Source organism: Tripterygium wilfordii, chromosome 15, assembly GCF_013401445.1.
Source record: "Tripterygium wilfordii isolate XIE 37 chromosome 15, ASM1340144v1, whole genome shotgun sequence".
Lineage (NCBI taxonomy): Eukaryota > Viridiplantae > Streptophyta > Magnoliopsida > Celastrales > Celastraceae > Tripterygium > Tripterygium wilfordii.
The window spans coordinates 13,194,857-13,212,559 of NC_052246.1; the positions used below are offsets into that span (position 1 = coordinate 13,194,857).

At 33.4% G+C, this 17,703-nt stretch overlaps 3 protein-coding genes across 4 annotated transcripts; all 3 read left to right on the forward strand.

Moving 5' to 3' along the window:
* Nucleotides 1-1,642: 1,642 nt before the first annotated feature.
* Nucleotides 1,643-7,140, forward strand: LOC120016555 (beta-glucosidase 12-like). Its single transcript, XM_038869386.1, has 13 exons — nucleotides 1,643-1,852; nucleotides 2,044-2,113; nucleotides 3,582-3,640; nucleotides 3,759-3,834; nucleotides 3,922-3,999; nucleotides 4,118-4,205; nucleotides 4,519-4,774; nucleotides 4,933-5,048; nucleotides 5,848-6,068; nucleotides 6,188-6,219; nucleotides 6,376-6,478; nucleotides 6,561-6,672; nucleotides 6,786-7,140. Exons 1-13 carry the CDS (start codon nucleotides 1,706-1,708, stop codon nucleotides 6,952-6,954), a joined length of 1,527 nt encoding a protein of 508 aa, XP_038725314.1. The 5' UTR covers nucleotides 1,643-1,705; the 3' UTR covers nucleotides 6,955-7,140.
* A 2,247-nt stretch (nucleotides 7,141-9,387) lies between these two features.
* On the forward strand, nucleotides 9,388-12,949 carry LOC120016554 (beta-glucosidase 12-like). The gene is made up of 13 exons (XM_038869385.1): nucleotides 9,388-9,648; nucleotides 9,898-9,967; nucleotides 10,294-10,352; nucleotides 10,486-10,561; nucleotides 10,648-10,725; nucleotides 10,825-10,912; nucleotides 11,033-11,288; nucleotides 11,441-11,556; nucleotides 11,650-11,882; nucleotides 11,992-12,023; nucleotides 12,181-12,283; nucleotides 12,378-12,489; nucleotides 12,579-12,949. Exons 1-13 carry the CDS (start codon nucleotides 9,502-9,504, stop codon nucleotides 12,745-12,747), a joined length of 1,539 nt encoding a protein of 512 aa, XP_038725313.1. The 5' UTR covers nucleotides 9,388-9,501; the 3' UTR covers nucleotides 12,748-12,949.
* A 795-nt stretch (nucleotides 12,950-13,744) lies between these two features.
* On the forward strand, nucleotides 13,745-17,456 carry LOC120016553 (beta-glucosidase 12-like). Of its 2 annotated transcripts, XM_038869384.1 has the most exons (14): nucleotides 13,748-13,950; nucleotides 14,028-14,110; nucleotides 14,233-14,302; nucleotides 14,640-14,698; nucleotides 14,876-14,951; nucleotides 15,055-15,132; nucleotides 15,230-15,317; nucleotides 15,403-15,658; nucleotides 15,801-15,916; nucleotides 16,143-16,360; nucleotides 16,450-16,481; nucleotides 16,704-16,806; nucleotides 16,923-17,034; nucleotides 17,134-17,456. In XM_038869384.1, the coding sequence occupies exons 5-14, from the start codon at nucleotides 14,891-14,893 to the stop codon at nucleotides 17,366-17,368; spliced, it is 1,299 nt and encodes a 432-aa protein (XP_038725312.1). In that variant the 5' UTR covers nucleotides 13,748-13,950; nucleotides 14,028-14,110; nucleotides 14,233-14,302; nucleotides 14,640-14,698; nucleotides 14,876-14,890; the 3' UTR covers nucleotides 17,369-17,456. The 2 variants fall into 2 exon arrangements, with proteins under 2 accessions (XP_038725311.1, XP_038725312.1); XM_038869383.1 differs by having other exon boundaries at nucleotides 13,745-14,110.
* Nucleotides 17,457-17,703: the final 247 nt, after the last annotated feature.

Sequence of the window (17,703 nt, forward strand, 5' to 3'; positions counted from 1 at the left end):
TTCTCTCTCTTGTGGGATCCACTGAACACTTACAGTGTTAGCACAAAAGTACCCACTATGAGTATATTGGAGTGTTACACTTGATAAATTAATAGATGCACAAGAATTAAGGTGCTGGAGTGTGAGAACAAGAGTGTCCATTGGAGATGCTCTAACAACTCAAGTTTAAAAAAAAAAAAAGTAATCCAAACCTTTTTAGCCTTTTTTTCCATTTGGAGCAGATGATAAAATATCGTATAATTTAAATTATCCGTCAATGTAATTATCAAGTGTTTTGTGATTTTTAAAAACTCAATATTAAATAACTTTATACAAAATGAGACTCTTATACGATGCAAACAGTATAATATTAAAACACTTACAACACGTTTTAATTTTTTACAAAATATTTAGAATAAAAGGTAATACGTCAAATGACAAAAAATATCATCTTTAAAAACAAACTCTAGCCACTTGTCACTTTATCTATTGTCCAGACTCTAAAAACAAAGTCTACCCATAAAAAGCTAATGATTTTTTTATCTTAAATTTCCATAAAAAAACTTATAAGAGTAAAATGATTTAAAAAATAGTAATTGTTTTAGTTGGGGGTACTTCAGACATATTATATACTATGGTTTTGTGTAATAACAAATCAAATAATGTATTGTATAAGAATCAAACTATACAAGCCTGATACGATTTTTTTTTCCAAACACTAAATATGATTAAATTATACATATATACAGGATAACAAAATTATACTACGGAGCCTTAGGTGGCATTTCTTCTTCTTCTTTTACATGATTTTAAAAAATATATATATATCCCAAGCAGAGTCCACAAAATGATTTTTTTTTTTTTAAAAAAAACATAAAAAACATAGTCCACTCCGAAGCTCCGAGCTCTACGGTGGCCCTTGGGAGGACAAGGTTTCGCGGACTGTTTTCAAATGAGATCGAGGACTGCCATCTGATCAATAATTGAATAAACACATGCATAGCTGTAAGGGATATAATATTTTTTTCATGCTAAGCCTAAAACAGGGCAGACTAGTCAACAGCCAGACATGGCCGTTTTGATTAAATCAGTTAACTACTAATCAACTTGACCATAGAAAATGAAGCTTATCTTGGGGTCGATGACAAGGCGTCATTACCCATCAATCTTATTTTTATAGATGAATTATTTGATTTTAAAAGTCGTATTTGGAATTTTGGATCACTAGCAAGTCAATTGGACTTGATAAGCATGTTTTGTAATTATATAATTTTCTTGGCCTTGTTTTCCAGGGTGGGACCCAATGTAGACTTTCTATCAGGGGGAACCATGAGAGTTTACGAGGATTGCAAGTTAATCTAAAAAGAGGACACCTTGTTTTTAAATTGACATGTGGGTTTTAAATTTCGTTCATGCATCTGATCTACTAACTTAATTGTATTCATTTACTCAATAATTTAAGTAAGATAATTTGAAGCCCATAGACATTGATTGGAGCAAACATAAAGATGGAGTACATCTTAGAATTTAAAAGAGAAACCTAACTATACCAGTAAAACATTGGATTGCAATTAATCTATTAGAATATACCCAACTAAACTAAACAAACGAAAAAATAACTTGAGCAACTAGACGACTTATTACTTATGCTTGTGATCTATTTTAAGACCCAACTCTTCTATATAAGGAGCAAAGCATAAGGCCATAGCAAATTAAATAAGCTATAATGGGAGTCCAAAACTCATTGGTTTTATTCTTACTTCTTCTTGGGTCGTTGTACTCTAGCTTTTTATTTGCATCTGGTGCTTCTTCACTGGATCGTACAAGTTTTCCGCCTGGATTTATTTTTGGTACTGCATCTGCGTCTTACCAGGTGAGCAATCTCTCTGTCTCTCTCTCTCTCTATACACACACACACACACACACACACATATATATATTGGTCTCTTTATATATCACTGAATATCAAATAGATTTGATAGGTTTCGCTTAATTTGTGAATGTGTGGTTTGTCTATCTTTATTGATATATGATGGGTATCAATATTTTTGTATTGTTTTCCAGTATGAAGGAGCAGCAAGGGAAGGTGGTAGAGGACCAAGTATTTGGGATTATTACACCCACAAATACCCAGGTCTCCCCTCTCTCTCTCTTTATCTCTCTCTAGATATATATATATATATATATATATATATATATATACGTACACACACAAAGGTTCATGCATGATGATGATCAGTACTGTAATTTCCGATTGATTCGTATAACTGCCATGAAATTTCTTCCAACTCCAGTACTCCATGCCACTCGTAAACATTTCAAACATATATATTTGAGATCTCAAGTCTCCTTTCTACACAAGTCATGAGAAGACTTGAGATCATTTTTGTCAAATTTATTTGGTAATGTTTTACTTGTGGTTCAATAGTCAAGATTACCAAATTAAATTTCTTAGTAAATTTTTTCAACGATTCTAAATTAATTACTTTACATCTATGAATCAATAAACAGTGTAAACAGATCGAAGTACTTGTCATGACACTTTTTTCTGATTATTGATTTCCTCCAACATAATGTCGGTCCAAAAAAAAAATAGTCTATACATATTATATTATTATAATACGCCGGTGGATCACAACCATGTTTGGAAAAGGGACGACCTCCCATCAACAAAAAAAAAGAAAAGAAAAGGAACGACCTATTCAACTTTTTTGTCCCCGGAAAGAATGAAAGAACGATACATAAGGGTAAAAGACAAGATTCCATATCTTGAAAATTTTCATTAAAAAGGACATTAACATCGTATATGTAGTCATTTTGTTTGTCGTGTCTCATCTGATGTTTGGTATTTGTATTTCTTAAATCAGGAATTAATGGATAGGCTTAACAATGGAAAACAAAGACTGTTAGTTTAATTGTTGAATCAGTGAGGCTCCTCAAATGTCATAATCTGGATCAACAAATATTCTGTTATAACTGTTGTAGCCGGTTGTGTAGCTGTTGGTTTGGTTCATATGTGTCATAAATATCATCTCACTCACACCAATAACATTGTATGTTTTGGGTTTATCAATTTCCGTAGATACATCGGACCCACGACTTTGTTTTTCTTTGAACCGTATCATGTAATGGTACTTAGATACAAGGAAAAGATTTTGTTAGTAAAGTTGAGAGAGCCTGTCTTTATAAATTAAATGGGATACTCGCATCTTTTCGATATTGGATTCCTAATAACTTGTGGTGGCTTCTTGCTAATTGCTTCTCTCGGCCTTTGCATACTTTGGTTTTTTTCTCTTCGAGATTCATCTCCTTTATTTTTCTTGCTTGTATTGGTGGCTTGACAAAAAGTCCAAGGTGAAGGTGATTCCTTCTGCACATTTACATGTGTGTTGGAATCTTTTAACAGACAACAGATCCAATTAATTAGCTTGGACTGCCTTTTCCGTCCTATTGTATGCATCTATCAAGTATCAACATTTGTATGCTATATATAAATAAATATATATGCATTGCAAATATTTTATATATAAATAATATTTTCAATATTTAGTTTTATTTAAATTAACTTACATTTTATTGAAATTTAAGTGGTGAAATTGCAGAGAAAATAGCGGATCGCAGCAATGGAGATGTGGCTAACGATGAATATCATCGTTACAAGGTATAATTAATGTTTTCTGAACTTAATTTTTCATTATACATACATAAAGCTTTCGTTAGTTTCCCCCTGTTTTATTAATTAATTTGCCATAATTTGATGATTTGTAAATTGTATGTAGGAAGATGTTGGGATTATGAAAGAGATGGGCTTAGATGCTTACAGATTCTCAATCTCGTGGTCCAGAATATTGCCAAGTAATAAACCTAATTTTAAATTATTTTTTTGTATTTTTTGTAGCGTCAATATTTTAGTAAGAAATCTAAATATTATTTACTGCTTAGATGGAAAGCTAAGTGGGGGAGTGAACAAGGAAGGAATCAACTACTACAATAACCTCATTAATGAGCTCCTTTCCCATGGTAATTATATATCTCGATCTAACCAGCTAGTACATATATGCATAATAATTTCAAATGATCTTAATTACTAATTATTTAACTAATTATTTTGGTTAACTAATCAATTGAACTTAATTAGGTATACAACCCTTTGTGACACTATTCCATTGGGATCTTCCCCAGACATTAGAACAAGAGTATGGTGGATTCCTAAGTCCTCGCGTTGTGTAAGAAACTCCTTAATATTTCACAACCCCTATATATATATATATATATATATATATATAAGAATTCTCACATAAGGGTTTAATGTAAGGGTATAAAATAAGGTTCTATGTTTACACCATTGATTTAAAACATGTGGGACCCAAAGCAGTGGATCCCACTTGTCATCTCATTCATCCACACCATTAAAATGTAACCCTTATTTTACACCCTTACATTAGACCCTTATGTGAGAATTCATATATATATATATATATTACATGCTTCATTTCTATACAAATTAACTAATTACTATATGAAATGCATCATTTACAGATCACATTTTAGAGATTATGTAGAGACATGTTTTATACATTTCGGTGATCGAGTTAAATATTGGATCACACTAAACGAGCCATGGACCTATGCCAATGGTGGCTACGCGTCTGCCTCTTTAGCTCCATATAGATGTTCAGCTTGGCAACAACTCAATTGTACTGGCGGAGACTCTGCCACTGAGCCATATTTAGTTGCACACAACCTACTTCTCTCTCATGCAACCGCGATCAACTTGTACAGGCAAAAATACCAGGTTATATATATACACACACACCTACTTTTAATTAAAAATGATCTCTTTAACATTACTACGAGAGTAAGACTGTATATATTCATATATCTTCTTCTTCTTTTTGTCTCATTAATTACACATAAAATAATGGTGGATTTTTTTAATTATTGTTTGTGCAGGCCACTCAAAAGGGTAAGATAGGGATCACACTAGTATCACATTGGATGGTGGCTTACTCTTCTGCTAGGCATCAACAAAATGCTGCCCTTCGAGCACTCGATTTCATGTTTGGATGGTACATACATGCATATCCCTAATTCTCATCATTTATTGCTTCATATATATTGTAGTGAAATGAACCCATGCAAACAAGAATATGACTTTTCCAACTGAACCAGTCCAGCAAAAATATCAAACCAAATCGCAGACATAATGAAGAATAATGACAATACAATATTTATCTAGATTTGAACTTAATTCGATATCCTACGCTCAACAATGATGATGATTAGATCACTATGATTTTCCAACAAGATTACAATATGAATTTACAAAAGATTGAACTAACTTTGGAGTTCTCTCTTTCTCTCGTTTTTTCTCTTGAAAATCATAAAACCCTAATCTTCTTTTATGTTCTGTGAAATCACTTAAAATCGTGTCAGATGGAATTTTCCTCGACCGTACAATATTTTCGTTGGAGCGCAAAATTCATTGGACTCCACAGTGCACCATTTCCCTCGAGCGATCACTACCTTTGCTGTAGTGACAAATCCTCTACCTGATGCTCAATCTGTTTCGATTAAGTGCAAAACCAGCTCCTCGAGCGACACAGCCACATATATATTCACTCACAATCACAAATTTTTTTTCAAATATATACGAAGAGACACATTCACACAAATTTTCTTAAAAAACAAATCCTCTGCCCAAAATTCAACAGCTACAAGATTGAGCCATTCTCCACATATAAATTCACTCACAATCACAATTTTTTCCAAAGACGAAGAGACACATTCACACAAATTTTCTTGAAAAGTAATCATTTATTATGGTTTACTTCAATTCTTATAATTATTGGGTTTTCAATTTTGCAGGTTTATGGATCCCATAAGTAATGGTGACTATCCCCACTCGATGAGATCTCTAGTCGGAAATCGATTGCCGAAATTCACAAGAGAGGAATCGAAGATGCTAAAAGGGTCATTTGATTTTCTTGGGTTGAACTACTACACTGCAAATTATGCAGCCTATGTGCATACTGCCAATAATGCTGTGAATGTTAGTTATTTGACCGATGCTCGTGCTAATCTTTCAAGTAAGCACCAACATACAATATTCAGTATCTACACTCAGCTCCTTACACAAGTTACTGATTTTTTTTTTGACCAACGTTTGTACTAACAATACCATGTATAAAATTTGTTGTGAATGTAGCTGCGCGTAATGGGATGCCCATCGGTCCAAAGGTTTGTGCACCAATGAACCCATCACTATATTTGTTGAAAATTTTGGATAAATATATATATGTATGTATAGCATATATATCATTACAATTTTGACTAATTTGACATACTAATAATAATTATTATTAATATGATCTTATATATTGTCATTCTTTGCAGGCTGCTTCTGATTGGCTTTATGTTTATCCAAGAGGAATTCGAGATATTTTGCTCTACACAAAGAAAAAGTACAGCGATCCACTAATCTACATCACTGAAAATGGTAACTATATATTCTTCGGTTTTTGAAAATGAAGAAGAATGTCTATATATATACATATTAATTGACTCCAAACCTCCATTAGGGATTGATGAGTTGAATGATGCCACATTATCGCTGGAGGAAGCTCTTAACGACACGATGAGGATTGATTACTACTCGCGCCATCTTTCTTTCCTTCGAAGAGCCGTGGTTGAGTAAGTTGTTAATTAATAATCAATCTAATCTAATCTATTATAAATAATACTATTGCATATATATATATATATATATATCTTTATGTCGTAATTTGTGGTATGGTACATTTTAGGGATGGTGTGAAGGTGAAAGGATATTTTGCATGGTCATTGTTGGACAACTTCGAGTGGAGTTCAGGTTACACCGTACGATTTGGTATCAACTATGTTGATTACAAAAACGGCTTGAAGAGATATCCCAAAACTTCAGCACATTGGTTCAAGAACTTTCTCAAAAAATAGATATTATATTCTCGTCATTATATATAAATATATGTGCAAACTTTAATTTATAAGTAATGTAACATTATTAAGAAAGATTGCTCTATGTTATAAAGTTAAATAAAGTAGACATGTTGTCTATGTATATGTACTATTAAGTAACATATATAAATGCAACAATTCGTAAGAACTGAAAGATTTTTCAAATTCCAAATCGGTCATTGAATATTCAAACGTTTCAACTTAGTCACTTTGGTAAATTTATTATCTTTCAGACAACCAATTTTTTGATCTGGCATAAATATATTTATTATTTTAAATGGTGTGGCCTGACAAGCGTATGATTGAATATTTCTTCTTTTTTTTTTTTGAAAAGACACATCATTTTATCTTCTTCTCCATTCCAAAAAACCTTCAAAAAAATAAAACGCCCAAATATATTAGAATCTACAAATCAAAACGCCAAAAATAAAAATAAAAACCCACACAAAATAAATTAAATAATCAATAAGTTGAGGAAGAAGATAACAGACACTTGTCAAGCACGACCAAGGGTAGGTGTGTTTCCCTTTGCAGCTGTTTTCTTTTTTGAACAATAAGATAACTTGTTGAGCACGACCGATGTCAATGAATCCTTCGGAGAACTAAAGGATGCCATCGGCAGGGTTAACAACGAGAGCGTATCTTCTTCAGTTTTCTTACCTTTTGCATTTTCTTCGTGTAGAAGATAGAAATAGTCAGGCGAGGTTAGGTTTTTGAGAGACGTCGATCTGATCGATGAGATTTCTCCTTAAATCATCGCACGCCAAAGATTAGGGTTTTGCGAGACGTTAATCTCATGGACAGATAGCATGCGCATTTCTTGTTGCAACTATTATCGTTTGTAAACATTGTATAGTTTGTGCTAGATGCCAATGACCTACTTTTAGCCTTTCAGTGACCATGATTTTTGAATGTTCATTTTTGTTTAAGCCCAAAAGGGAGATAGATTTTTGAATGTTATAGAGATTACAAAATTTTTTTTAACTATTTGTTTAAGCCCAAAGAAGGGGAAAAAAAAGGAAAGAGTGTATGTTTGTTTAAAATCTATCTCCCTTTTGGAGAGGTTATCATTTTGAGTCAAATAAAGGAGGCTATCATTTTGATTCAAATAAAGGAGGCTACCATTTTGCATCTAATGTTGGATTTTATATTGAATAAAAAATTCATTAAATAAAATATATCAAAAATCTCAAAAGTTCTGAACCCTTAGATGCAAAATATGTAACATGTTATTTTTTTAAGATACAATAGTTAAATACGTGATCCAATAGGCCGAGATGATATGAAGTCGAGGTCCGAATTTCACTAAAAAAAATGTATGAAAACCTGAATGATTATAAACCATTATATGCAAAGTAAGTGTGTAACATATTATCTTTTTTAAAATACAATAGCTTAATACATGATCCAATAGACCGAGTGATATAAAGTCGAGGTCAAGATGAAATACAATAGTTGGTCGTTTATGCCGAAAGCGTAGCCTGATATGCGTGATATGATACAATACAAACAATAAGTAGTCGTATCTGTCAATGGATCATGGGCTAGCCATGGAATGACATTCCAACCATTGTCGACAAAGTCATGGGCCGTCAGCCAAAAATGGTCACTGGCATAGAAGAACATATTTGTTGAAATGGGTCAGGATGGTTTTTCACCACTACAATATTCAAAATAATTAGTATCACCCCGAGCATCACATGGGCTAACAATTCTTTTTTTTTTTTTTTAAAAAAAGTACTTTTAATCTTTTTTCTTTTTTTTTTTTGCCTTCATGATTTTAAAAAATATATGTATGTCCCAAACATACTCCAGTAGTCCCCTCGTAGCCCCTTGGAAAGACGTAAGGTTTGGCTTTCGCAGATTGTTTTCAAATGAAAATGTGGACAGCCATATGATCAAATAGTTGAACACACATACATTAATACATAGATAGATATAAGAGTTGTATAATATATATATTTTAGTTTTCATGCTAAAACAGCGTAGACTAACTAGTCAACAGAAAAACACGGCCGTCCCCGTTTTGATTAAATTAGTTTACTATAATCAACTTGACCGTATGGATGACAAGGTGTCATTACCCATAAATCTTACTTTTATAGATGAATTATTTGATTTCATTTGAAAAGTCATCTTAGGATGGCTAGCTAGCTAATCAACTGCTCATGATTATGACAGGTTTTATTTTAAATAGGACATTAAATGTCTTATTTAACTAAGTAACGATGTGCTACTACATCTCGTATTCCTCTGATTCTCTTTGAACTTGTTAAGCACGTTTTGCACGCTTATTATATAATTATCTTAGCCGCACTTTTCCGAGGACCCAATCTATATAGGGAATTGAAAGACTCACTAATTCTATCTAGTTCAGTAGGACAGAGTACACGTATACTTGTCTCTGGTTTTTTTTTTTAATTGCTAAGTACCGGGTTTTGAATTAGGTTCATGTGATCTATTTAAGGCCCAACTCTTCTATATAAGGATTAAAGCATAAGGTCATAGCAAATTCAATAAGCTATAATGGGAGTCCAAAACTCGTTGATTTTAGTCTCACTTCTTCTCGGGTCGTTGTACTCTAGCTTTTTATTTGTATCTGTTCCTTCTTCACTGGATCGTTTAAGTTTTCCGGAAGGATTTGTTTTTGGTACTGCATCATCTTCTTACCAGGTGAGCAAACTCTCTCTCTCTCTCTCTCTCTCTCTCTCTCTCTCTCTCTCTCTCTCTCTCTCTCTATATATATATATATATATATATATATATATATATATATATATATATGGATTTTGGTCTCTAGCTGTTTATATATATCATTGATTACGAAACGGATTTGATAGGTTTAGCTTAATTTGTGAATGTGTGGTTTGTCTATCTTTATTGATATATGATCGGTATAAATACTTATGTATTATTTTTCAGTATGAAGGAGCAGCAAGGGAAGGTGGTAGAGGACCAAGTATTTGGGATCACTATACCCACAAATACCCAGGTCTCCCCTCTCTCTATCTTTCTTTCTATTTATATACACACACATGAAGGTTCATGATGATGATCAGTACTGCAATTTTCATTATAACTGTCATGAAATCTCTTCCCACTCCACTCGCAAACATATCAGTATTATTGTTATAATCAGGAAGAGACTAGAGAGTTCTAAAAAAAAATTAAAAATTAAATTTTAGTTGTATGTATAACCAAGACTTTTTTTTGTCTCGGACAGAAAGAATGCATGATACCTATTATTGGAAATATTAATATTTAGTTTTATTTAAATTATTTTTTATTTTATTGAAAATTTAAGTGGTGAAATTGCAGAGAAAATAAAGGATGGCAGCAATGGCGATGTGGCTAACGATGCATATCATCGTTACAAGGTATAATTAATGTTTACTGAACTTAATTTATCATTATACATACATACATATATATATATAAAGCTTTCATTAGTTTCTACCCTCTTTTATTAATTAATTTGCCATAATTTGATGATTTGTAAATTGTATACAGGAAGATGTTGGGATTATGAAAGAGATGGGCTTAGATGCTTACAGATTCTCAATCTCATGGTCAAGAATATTACCAAGTAATGAATCTAACTTTTACTTTTAATTTTGTATATTTTGTAGCTTCGATATTTAATAAGAAATCTAAATATTATTTGTTGTTTAGATGGAAAGCTAAGTGGGGGAGTGAACATGGAAGGAATCAACTACTACAATAACCTCATCAATGAGCTTCTGTCTCAGGGTAATTGTATATATATATATATATATATACACATGCATAATGGTTTCAAATAATTTTACAATTAATTGATTATTTAACTAATTAATTGGGCTTAATTAGGTATACAACCCTTTGTGACATTATTTCATTGGGATGTTCCCCAAACATTAGAAGAAGAGTATGGTGGATTCCTAAGTCCTCGCATTATGTAAGTTACTCCGCAGTATTTCTCAAGCCCTACATACATATATATATACACATGTACATGTATATGCATGCTTAATTTGTGATACAAATTAATTAATCAGTATATGAAATACATTTACAGATCACATTTTAGAGATTACGCAGAGACATGCTTTATACATTTCGGTGATCGAGTGAAACAATGGATCACACTAAACGAGCCATGGACCTTTGCCCATGGTGGCTACGCGTCTAACTTTCTGGCTCCATATCGATGTTCAACATGGCAACAACTCAATTGCACCGGCGGAGACTCTGCCACTGAGCCATATTTGGTTGGACACAACCTACTTCTCTCTCATGCAACCGCCGTCAATGTATACAGGCAAAAATACCAGGTTACACATATGCATCCACACTTTTAATTAAAAATGGTCTCTTTAAAATTAATATGAAAACAAGACTATTCCTTTTCTTTTCTTTTTTCTTTTTTGGTCTCATTACACAGAAATAATAGTGCGTTTTATTTAAAAATTATTTTGTTGTGCAGGCCACTCAAAAGGGTAAGATAGGGATCACAATAGTAACCCATTGGATGGTGGGTTACTCTTCTGAAAGACATCACCAAAATGCTGCCCTTCGAGCACTCGATTTCATGTTTGGATGGTATAAATATATACCTAATCCTCATCATTTCTTGCTTTAAATCATTTAGGGTTGACTTCAATTGTTGTAATTATTGGGTTTTCAATTTTGCAGGTTTATGGATCCAATTAGCAAAGGTGACTATCCCCACTCGATGAGATCTCTTGTGGGAAATCGATTGCCAAACTTCACAAGAGAGGAATCAAAGATGCTGAAAGGGTCATTTGATTTTCTTGGGTTGAACTATTACACTGCAAATTATGCAGCACATGTGCATACTTCTAATGCTACTCCTAATGATGCTGTCGATGCTAGTATTTTGACCGATGCTCGTGCTGATCTTTCAAGTAAGCACGCACGGACCTCCTATATATATATATACTCAGTTCCTTATTTGTTTCACCAAATTTTGCACTAACAATTCCATAATTTTTTTTTTTTTTTTGGTGAATCTAGCTGTGAGTAATGGGATCCCCATCGGTCCAAAGGTATGTGCACCAATAAACCCAATCACTATATGTATTGACAAAGTTCGATATTTATATTTATATATATAATAACAAATATACTTACAATTTTTACTAATTTGACATAATTATTGTTATTATTAATTTTATGATATTAAATATTGTCATTCCTTTACAGGCTGCTTCTGATTGGCTTTCTGTTTATCCAAGAGGGATTCGAGATCTTTTGCTCTACACAAAGAAAAACTACAATGATCCACTCATCTACATCACTGAAAATGGTAACTATATATTCTTTAATTAGTTTTCGAAAATGAAGAAGATAGAATGTGAGTCTTACATATATTAATTGACTCCAAACCAAACCTCCATTAGGGATTGATGAGTTAAATGATGCCACATTATCGCTGGAGGAAGCTCTTAACGACACTATGAGGATTGATTACTTCTCGAGCCATCTTTCTTTCCTTCGAAGAGCAGTGGTTGAGTAAGTTGTTAATTAATAATCAATCTAATACAATTAATTATAAAGAATACTATTGCATATATACTTATGTCGTAATTTGTACATTTTAGGGATGGTGTCAATGTGAAAGGGTATTTTGCATGGTCATTGTTGGACAACTTCGAATGGAGTTCAGGTTATGCTGTACGATTTGGTATCAACTACGTTGATTTCCAAAATGGCATGAAGAGATATCCCAAAGCTTCAGCACATTGGTTCAAGAACTTCCTCAAAAAATAGTGATTATATTCTCATCATTAACTTTTTATTTATAGGCAATGTGACATTGTTAAGAAGTAATTGCTCAGTGTTATAGAGTTAAATCAGGGAGAGCTGTTGTCTATCTATATGTATATTCTTCAATCAACGTCAAGTTCATTTGTATTGGTTCTTAGCTAGTTGAATTCTATCCAACTAACACCTTCAAGCCGGAAGGGTCACACTCCTTGTGGGATGCATTTCTTTTTTTCTTTTTTTAGTTTGGGTTAGATTTAAGATTTCGATTTGTATCCGAGTTCTTTTTTTATTTTGATGGTCCTGCTACTATTACTGTAATTTTATTTTTACCAATAAAACTTATTGCTTTACCCAACAAGTAACATAAATTGCCTTGATAGACCATTCATGCTAAGCCATCATGGGCGAACCCAAGCCCAAAATTTATTTCCAACATCAAGCATTATAACATAATGTACACCAACATATTATCGTTTTGATGATTAGAGGGGCTAATATTTGTGTTATATGTAATGGTTTTGTAGATGTAATTTTCAAGTTTAAATTGTTAATTTAACATTTCGATTAATCAAGTGAAAAATGGATAGTCATGATAGAAAGTCCAATAAAATATAAGTAATGGTTTTGTTTTGCATGCTTTATATATATATATATATATGCAGGATTCTATCTCTTTAATATAATAATATCGTATTTAAAAATAAAAAATAAAATGATTGATTACATTGTGACACTAAAGTGATACCTGTGCGGTGCGTGGTTGAGATATGAATTGGAATCACAAATTTGATGTAAGTTTTTATGTGTTTTCCAATGGAATTTACTTTGGCTTTCAGTTCAGGAGAGTCTGCATTGATGGAGCTCAAACTCTACGTGCAATTTTTAAATTGCTTCCCGTTTGATTCTGTTTTGTGGCTACTGGCTACCACCTACCAGTTCTTCAGTATGAGCAGGTTTTGGAAGTATCTTTTGTTTTATTTTATTTTATTTATTTATGTTAATACAGTTTGCCGACATTAGGTGAAAACAGTTCTTCAATATGGAAATGAATTTGTAATACGATTTTTCTCTTTATCTACCTGCTCTCCCATTGGAAGGCCAGATATGATAAGGAAAACCTGCCTTATCCATGCCACCTACTGACTCCTCTCTGTATATATATAAAGACCTGGATGTCATAATATCAACGGAAAATTGCTTATTAAGGTGAGTTAAAATGGCAATGCAAAACTTGTTTTATTTACTTCTTCTGGGCTCTATTGCTATTGTAGTATCTGGTTCAGAGAGCAATGACAGTACCGCATCATGCAATCGTAGTAGTTTTCCAGCAGGATTCATTTTTGGGACTGCATCAGCAGCTTACCAGGTGAAAACTCTACATAATTTCTTTATTATCCCATACAGAATGTAGAGGTTTAGCTTTGAGTGGGGATTTCTCTTTCTTCATCAATATATATATATATATTTATCGTTATATTTATTTTTTAGTATGAAGGTGCAGCAAGGGTGGGTGGTAGAGGACCAAGTATTTGGGATTATTTCACTCACAAATACCCAGGTCTGTCTTTCTTCCTCCTATCAAATTTGTTTGCCATGCCAGTGAAATGTTTTGAGTTCTTGTTTATTCCTCGTAGAGGAGAACTTATTCAAGTGGTCATAAAGACTTAAATCATTTTTTTTTTAATTGCAAAGAAGAATTTATTAAGAAATGGCACCAAGGGGCGCCAGTTTTTCAGAGTCCAAGAGAGATCTTTTTTAGGTTTTGAAACTGCAAAGGATATGTAGATCGATACAAGAGATCCAGTGGTTATTGGGAGAGTAGTACTAGCTTATTATTTCTCTGGTTTCCTTTTGATCAAATGGCTTCAGTGCTAATTTCAGCAGTGACATTGCAGAGAAAATAGTGGACGGTAGCAGTGGAGATTTGGCTAACGATCAATATCATCGTTACAAGGTATAGTGCAAAAAAAATGTTGGGGAATTTGACTTTTATTATTTTGAGTGTCCTTGTGGAAATAAACCTTGAGGGCCACATAAGTTCGTCGCTTTGAATAATAACAGTTTATACATACATATAGAGAAGATACGTTCAACTTTTCCTTTTTGCTAAAAAGCTATCATTATGCTATAGGAAGACGTTGGCATTATGAAAGAGATGGGTTTAGATGCTTACAGATTCTCGATCTCATGGTCTAGAATATTTCCAAGTAAGTATATAATTGTTTAATCGGCACATGAATCTAATTTTTACTTTTTATTTTTTTTAATTTCAGTAATTTTTCCAAAAAAAATTACTAATCATGTGCTTAGATGGAAAGCGAAGTGGGGGAGTGAACAAGGAAGGAATTCAGTACTATAATAGCCTCATCAATGAGCTCCTAGCCCATGGTAAGTATCAAGCTAGCTAGTACATTATTTCAAAATAATTGGGCACTTTAAAATTCCAAACTTATTAAGCTAAACATGTTGATAAACGTTCCCACAGGTTTACAACCCTTTGTGACACTCTTCCATGGGGATCTTCCGCAAGCCTTAGAAGAAGAGTATGGTGGATTCCTAAGTCCTCGCATTGTGTAAGCAACTCATCATCTTATAACCTACCACATGCTTCATTTCTATACGAATTACTGACATTCGCCTATATGTATATATATACAGAGAACATTTTCGAGACTACGTGGAAACTTGTTTCAAACATTTTGGTGATAGAGTGAAACACTGGATCACACAAAGTGAGCCATGGTCTTATAGCGGTGGTGGTTACGCGACTGGCATGTATCCTCCATTAAGATGTTCGGCTTGGCAACAAATGAATTGCACTGGTGGGGATACCGCTACTGAGCCATATTTGGTTGCACACAACATGCTTCTGGCTCATGCTGCAGCTGTCAGCTTATACAGGCAAAGATACCAGGTTGTTACATATACCCTACCTTTTTAATGATAAATTAATGAAAACATATAGTTTTTTCAGATAAAATGAAATGGCAATGGAGCCTTATGTAGTTCTGGATTGACATGTATTTGACTGAAATAGTTAATTCCTTATTGTGCAGGCACCCCAAAAAGGTGTGATAGGGATCACTTTAGTGTCAAAATGGATGGTGCCTAACTCCAATGCTACGCATGACAAACGTGCTGCCCTTCGAGCACTTGATTTCATGTTTGGATGGTACATAACGCATCCCTTGCTACTCATTTCATCATTTCTTGCTTTAACTTCACTCAGAATCGCGATTTTTTTTCCATCGGGGAAGAGTCAATGGATTTCTTTAACTTTTGTCTCTGTTGAGTGGCTGGCACTACAGAAAAGTTCATAAGATGGTTGCTTGAAAAGAAGAAAATTCAAGATTTCCCTCAATTCTATAGCTTGTTGGCTTTTTTTTTTACTTTTGCAGGTTTATGGACCCAATAGCAAATGGTGACTATCCCCATACAATGCGGTCTATTGTTGGAGATCGATTGCCACAATTCACACCAGAACAATCAAAGATGCTAAAAGGGTCATATGATTTTGTTGGATTGAACTACTACACAGCAAATTATGCAGCCTATATGAATAACTCTAGTGCTGTGAATGCAAGTTACTTGACAGATTCTCAGGCTAATCTTTCTAGTAAGCAAACATATAACTTCGGCATTTTCTTCATCCTTTTTTTAATGATGTTTTTGCTAACAAGAGTACGGACTTTTGCTGAAATTTAGCTGTTCGCAATGGGATCCCCATCGGTTCACAGGTGTGCATCAATATCTCCAAATTACTTTTTTTATTCCTGTCATTGAATATTCATCTATATCAAAAACTTGTGCCAAAATATTTGAGGCCTACACTTATATAGATTTATATGTAATATATAGATATATGTATATAGCTTGCAGGATTAATCACGTATAGTGTCTACATATCTTGAGTTGGTATTAGTATTGATGTAAAAGACCTCTACCGCTACTCTTTTCAGGCGGCTTCTGATTGGCTTTTTGTTTATCCAAGAGGAATTCGAGATCTTTTGCTTTACATTAAGAAAAAGTACAATAACCCGCTCATCTACATCACTGAAAATGGTAACTGCTCTTTGCTTTTTCTTCACCATGTTACCAACCATCTACATAAGCATGAAAAGAAATGGTGGTTAGCTAGTTTAGATACCATCTGACATGAAACCTCCACTGGTTTGTAGGCGTTGATGAGTTCAACAATGCCACATTATCAATCGAGGAAGCTCTTAACGACGAGATGAGGATACATTACCACTCTCGACATCTTTCTTTCCTTCGAAAAGCAGTAGTCGAGTAAGTTGTTATCATCTAATCAGTCCTGCTAATGTGAGATTACATATGAACCTTCTGCTTAATTTGTTTCTTAATTGATCATTTTCTTGCTAATTTCAGGGATGGTGCCAATGTGAAAGGATATTTTGCATGGTCATTGTTGGACACCTATGAGTGGAACTCGGGCTACACTGTACGATTTGGAATCAACTACGTTGACTATAACGATGGCTTTAAGAGATATCCAAAAAAATCAGCCCACTGGTTCAAGAACTTCCTCAAGAATAGAGATCGAGATAATAATGTATTATTGTTAATTAGCAATAAAGTGGAAGATCAATTGAGCTCCATCTAGGTTACTTTTGGAGATGCGGAATCCATCTATGTGTTGTTTGATATTCTTGTTAAAATATATATAAATGATGTGAAAAGTTTCGACTCAACGAGTTAACTCATCGAGTTTGATTGACAAAATAACTAGTTTTAATATAGTATTGGAGCATGAAGTATTGGACAAAAACTTAGCTTATGCAATTTAACTCATTTTATTTATTATTGAACCACTTATGGGCCTTCATTTATTATTGAACCACCTATAGGCCTTTGTGTTTGCTGTTGTTCTAGTATTGGGCAAAAACCTTAGACCCTCATTTATTATTTGCCCCAAGTATGATCCTGTGTGTTCGTGGT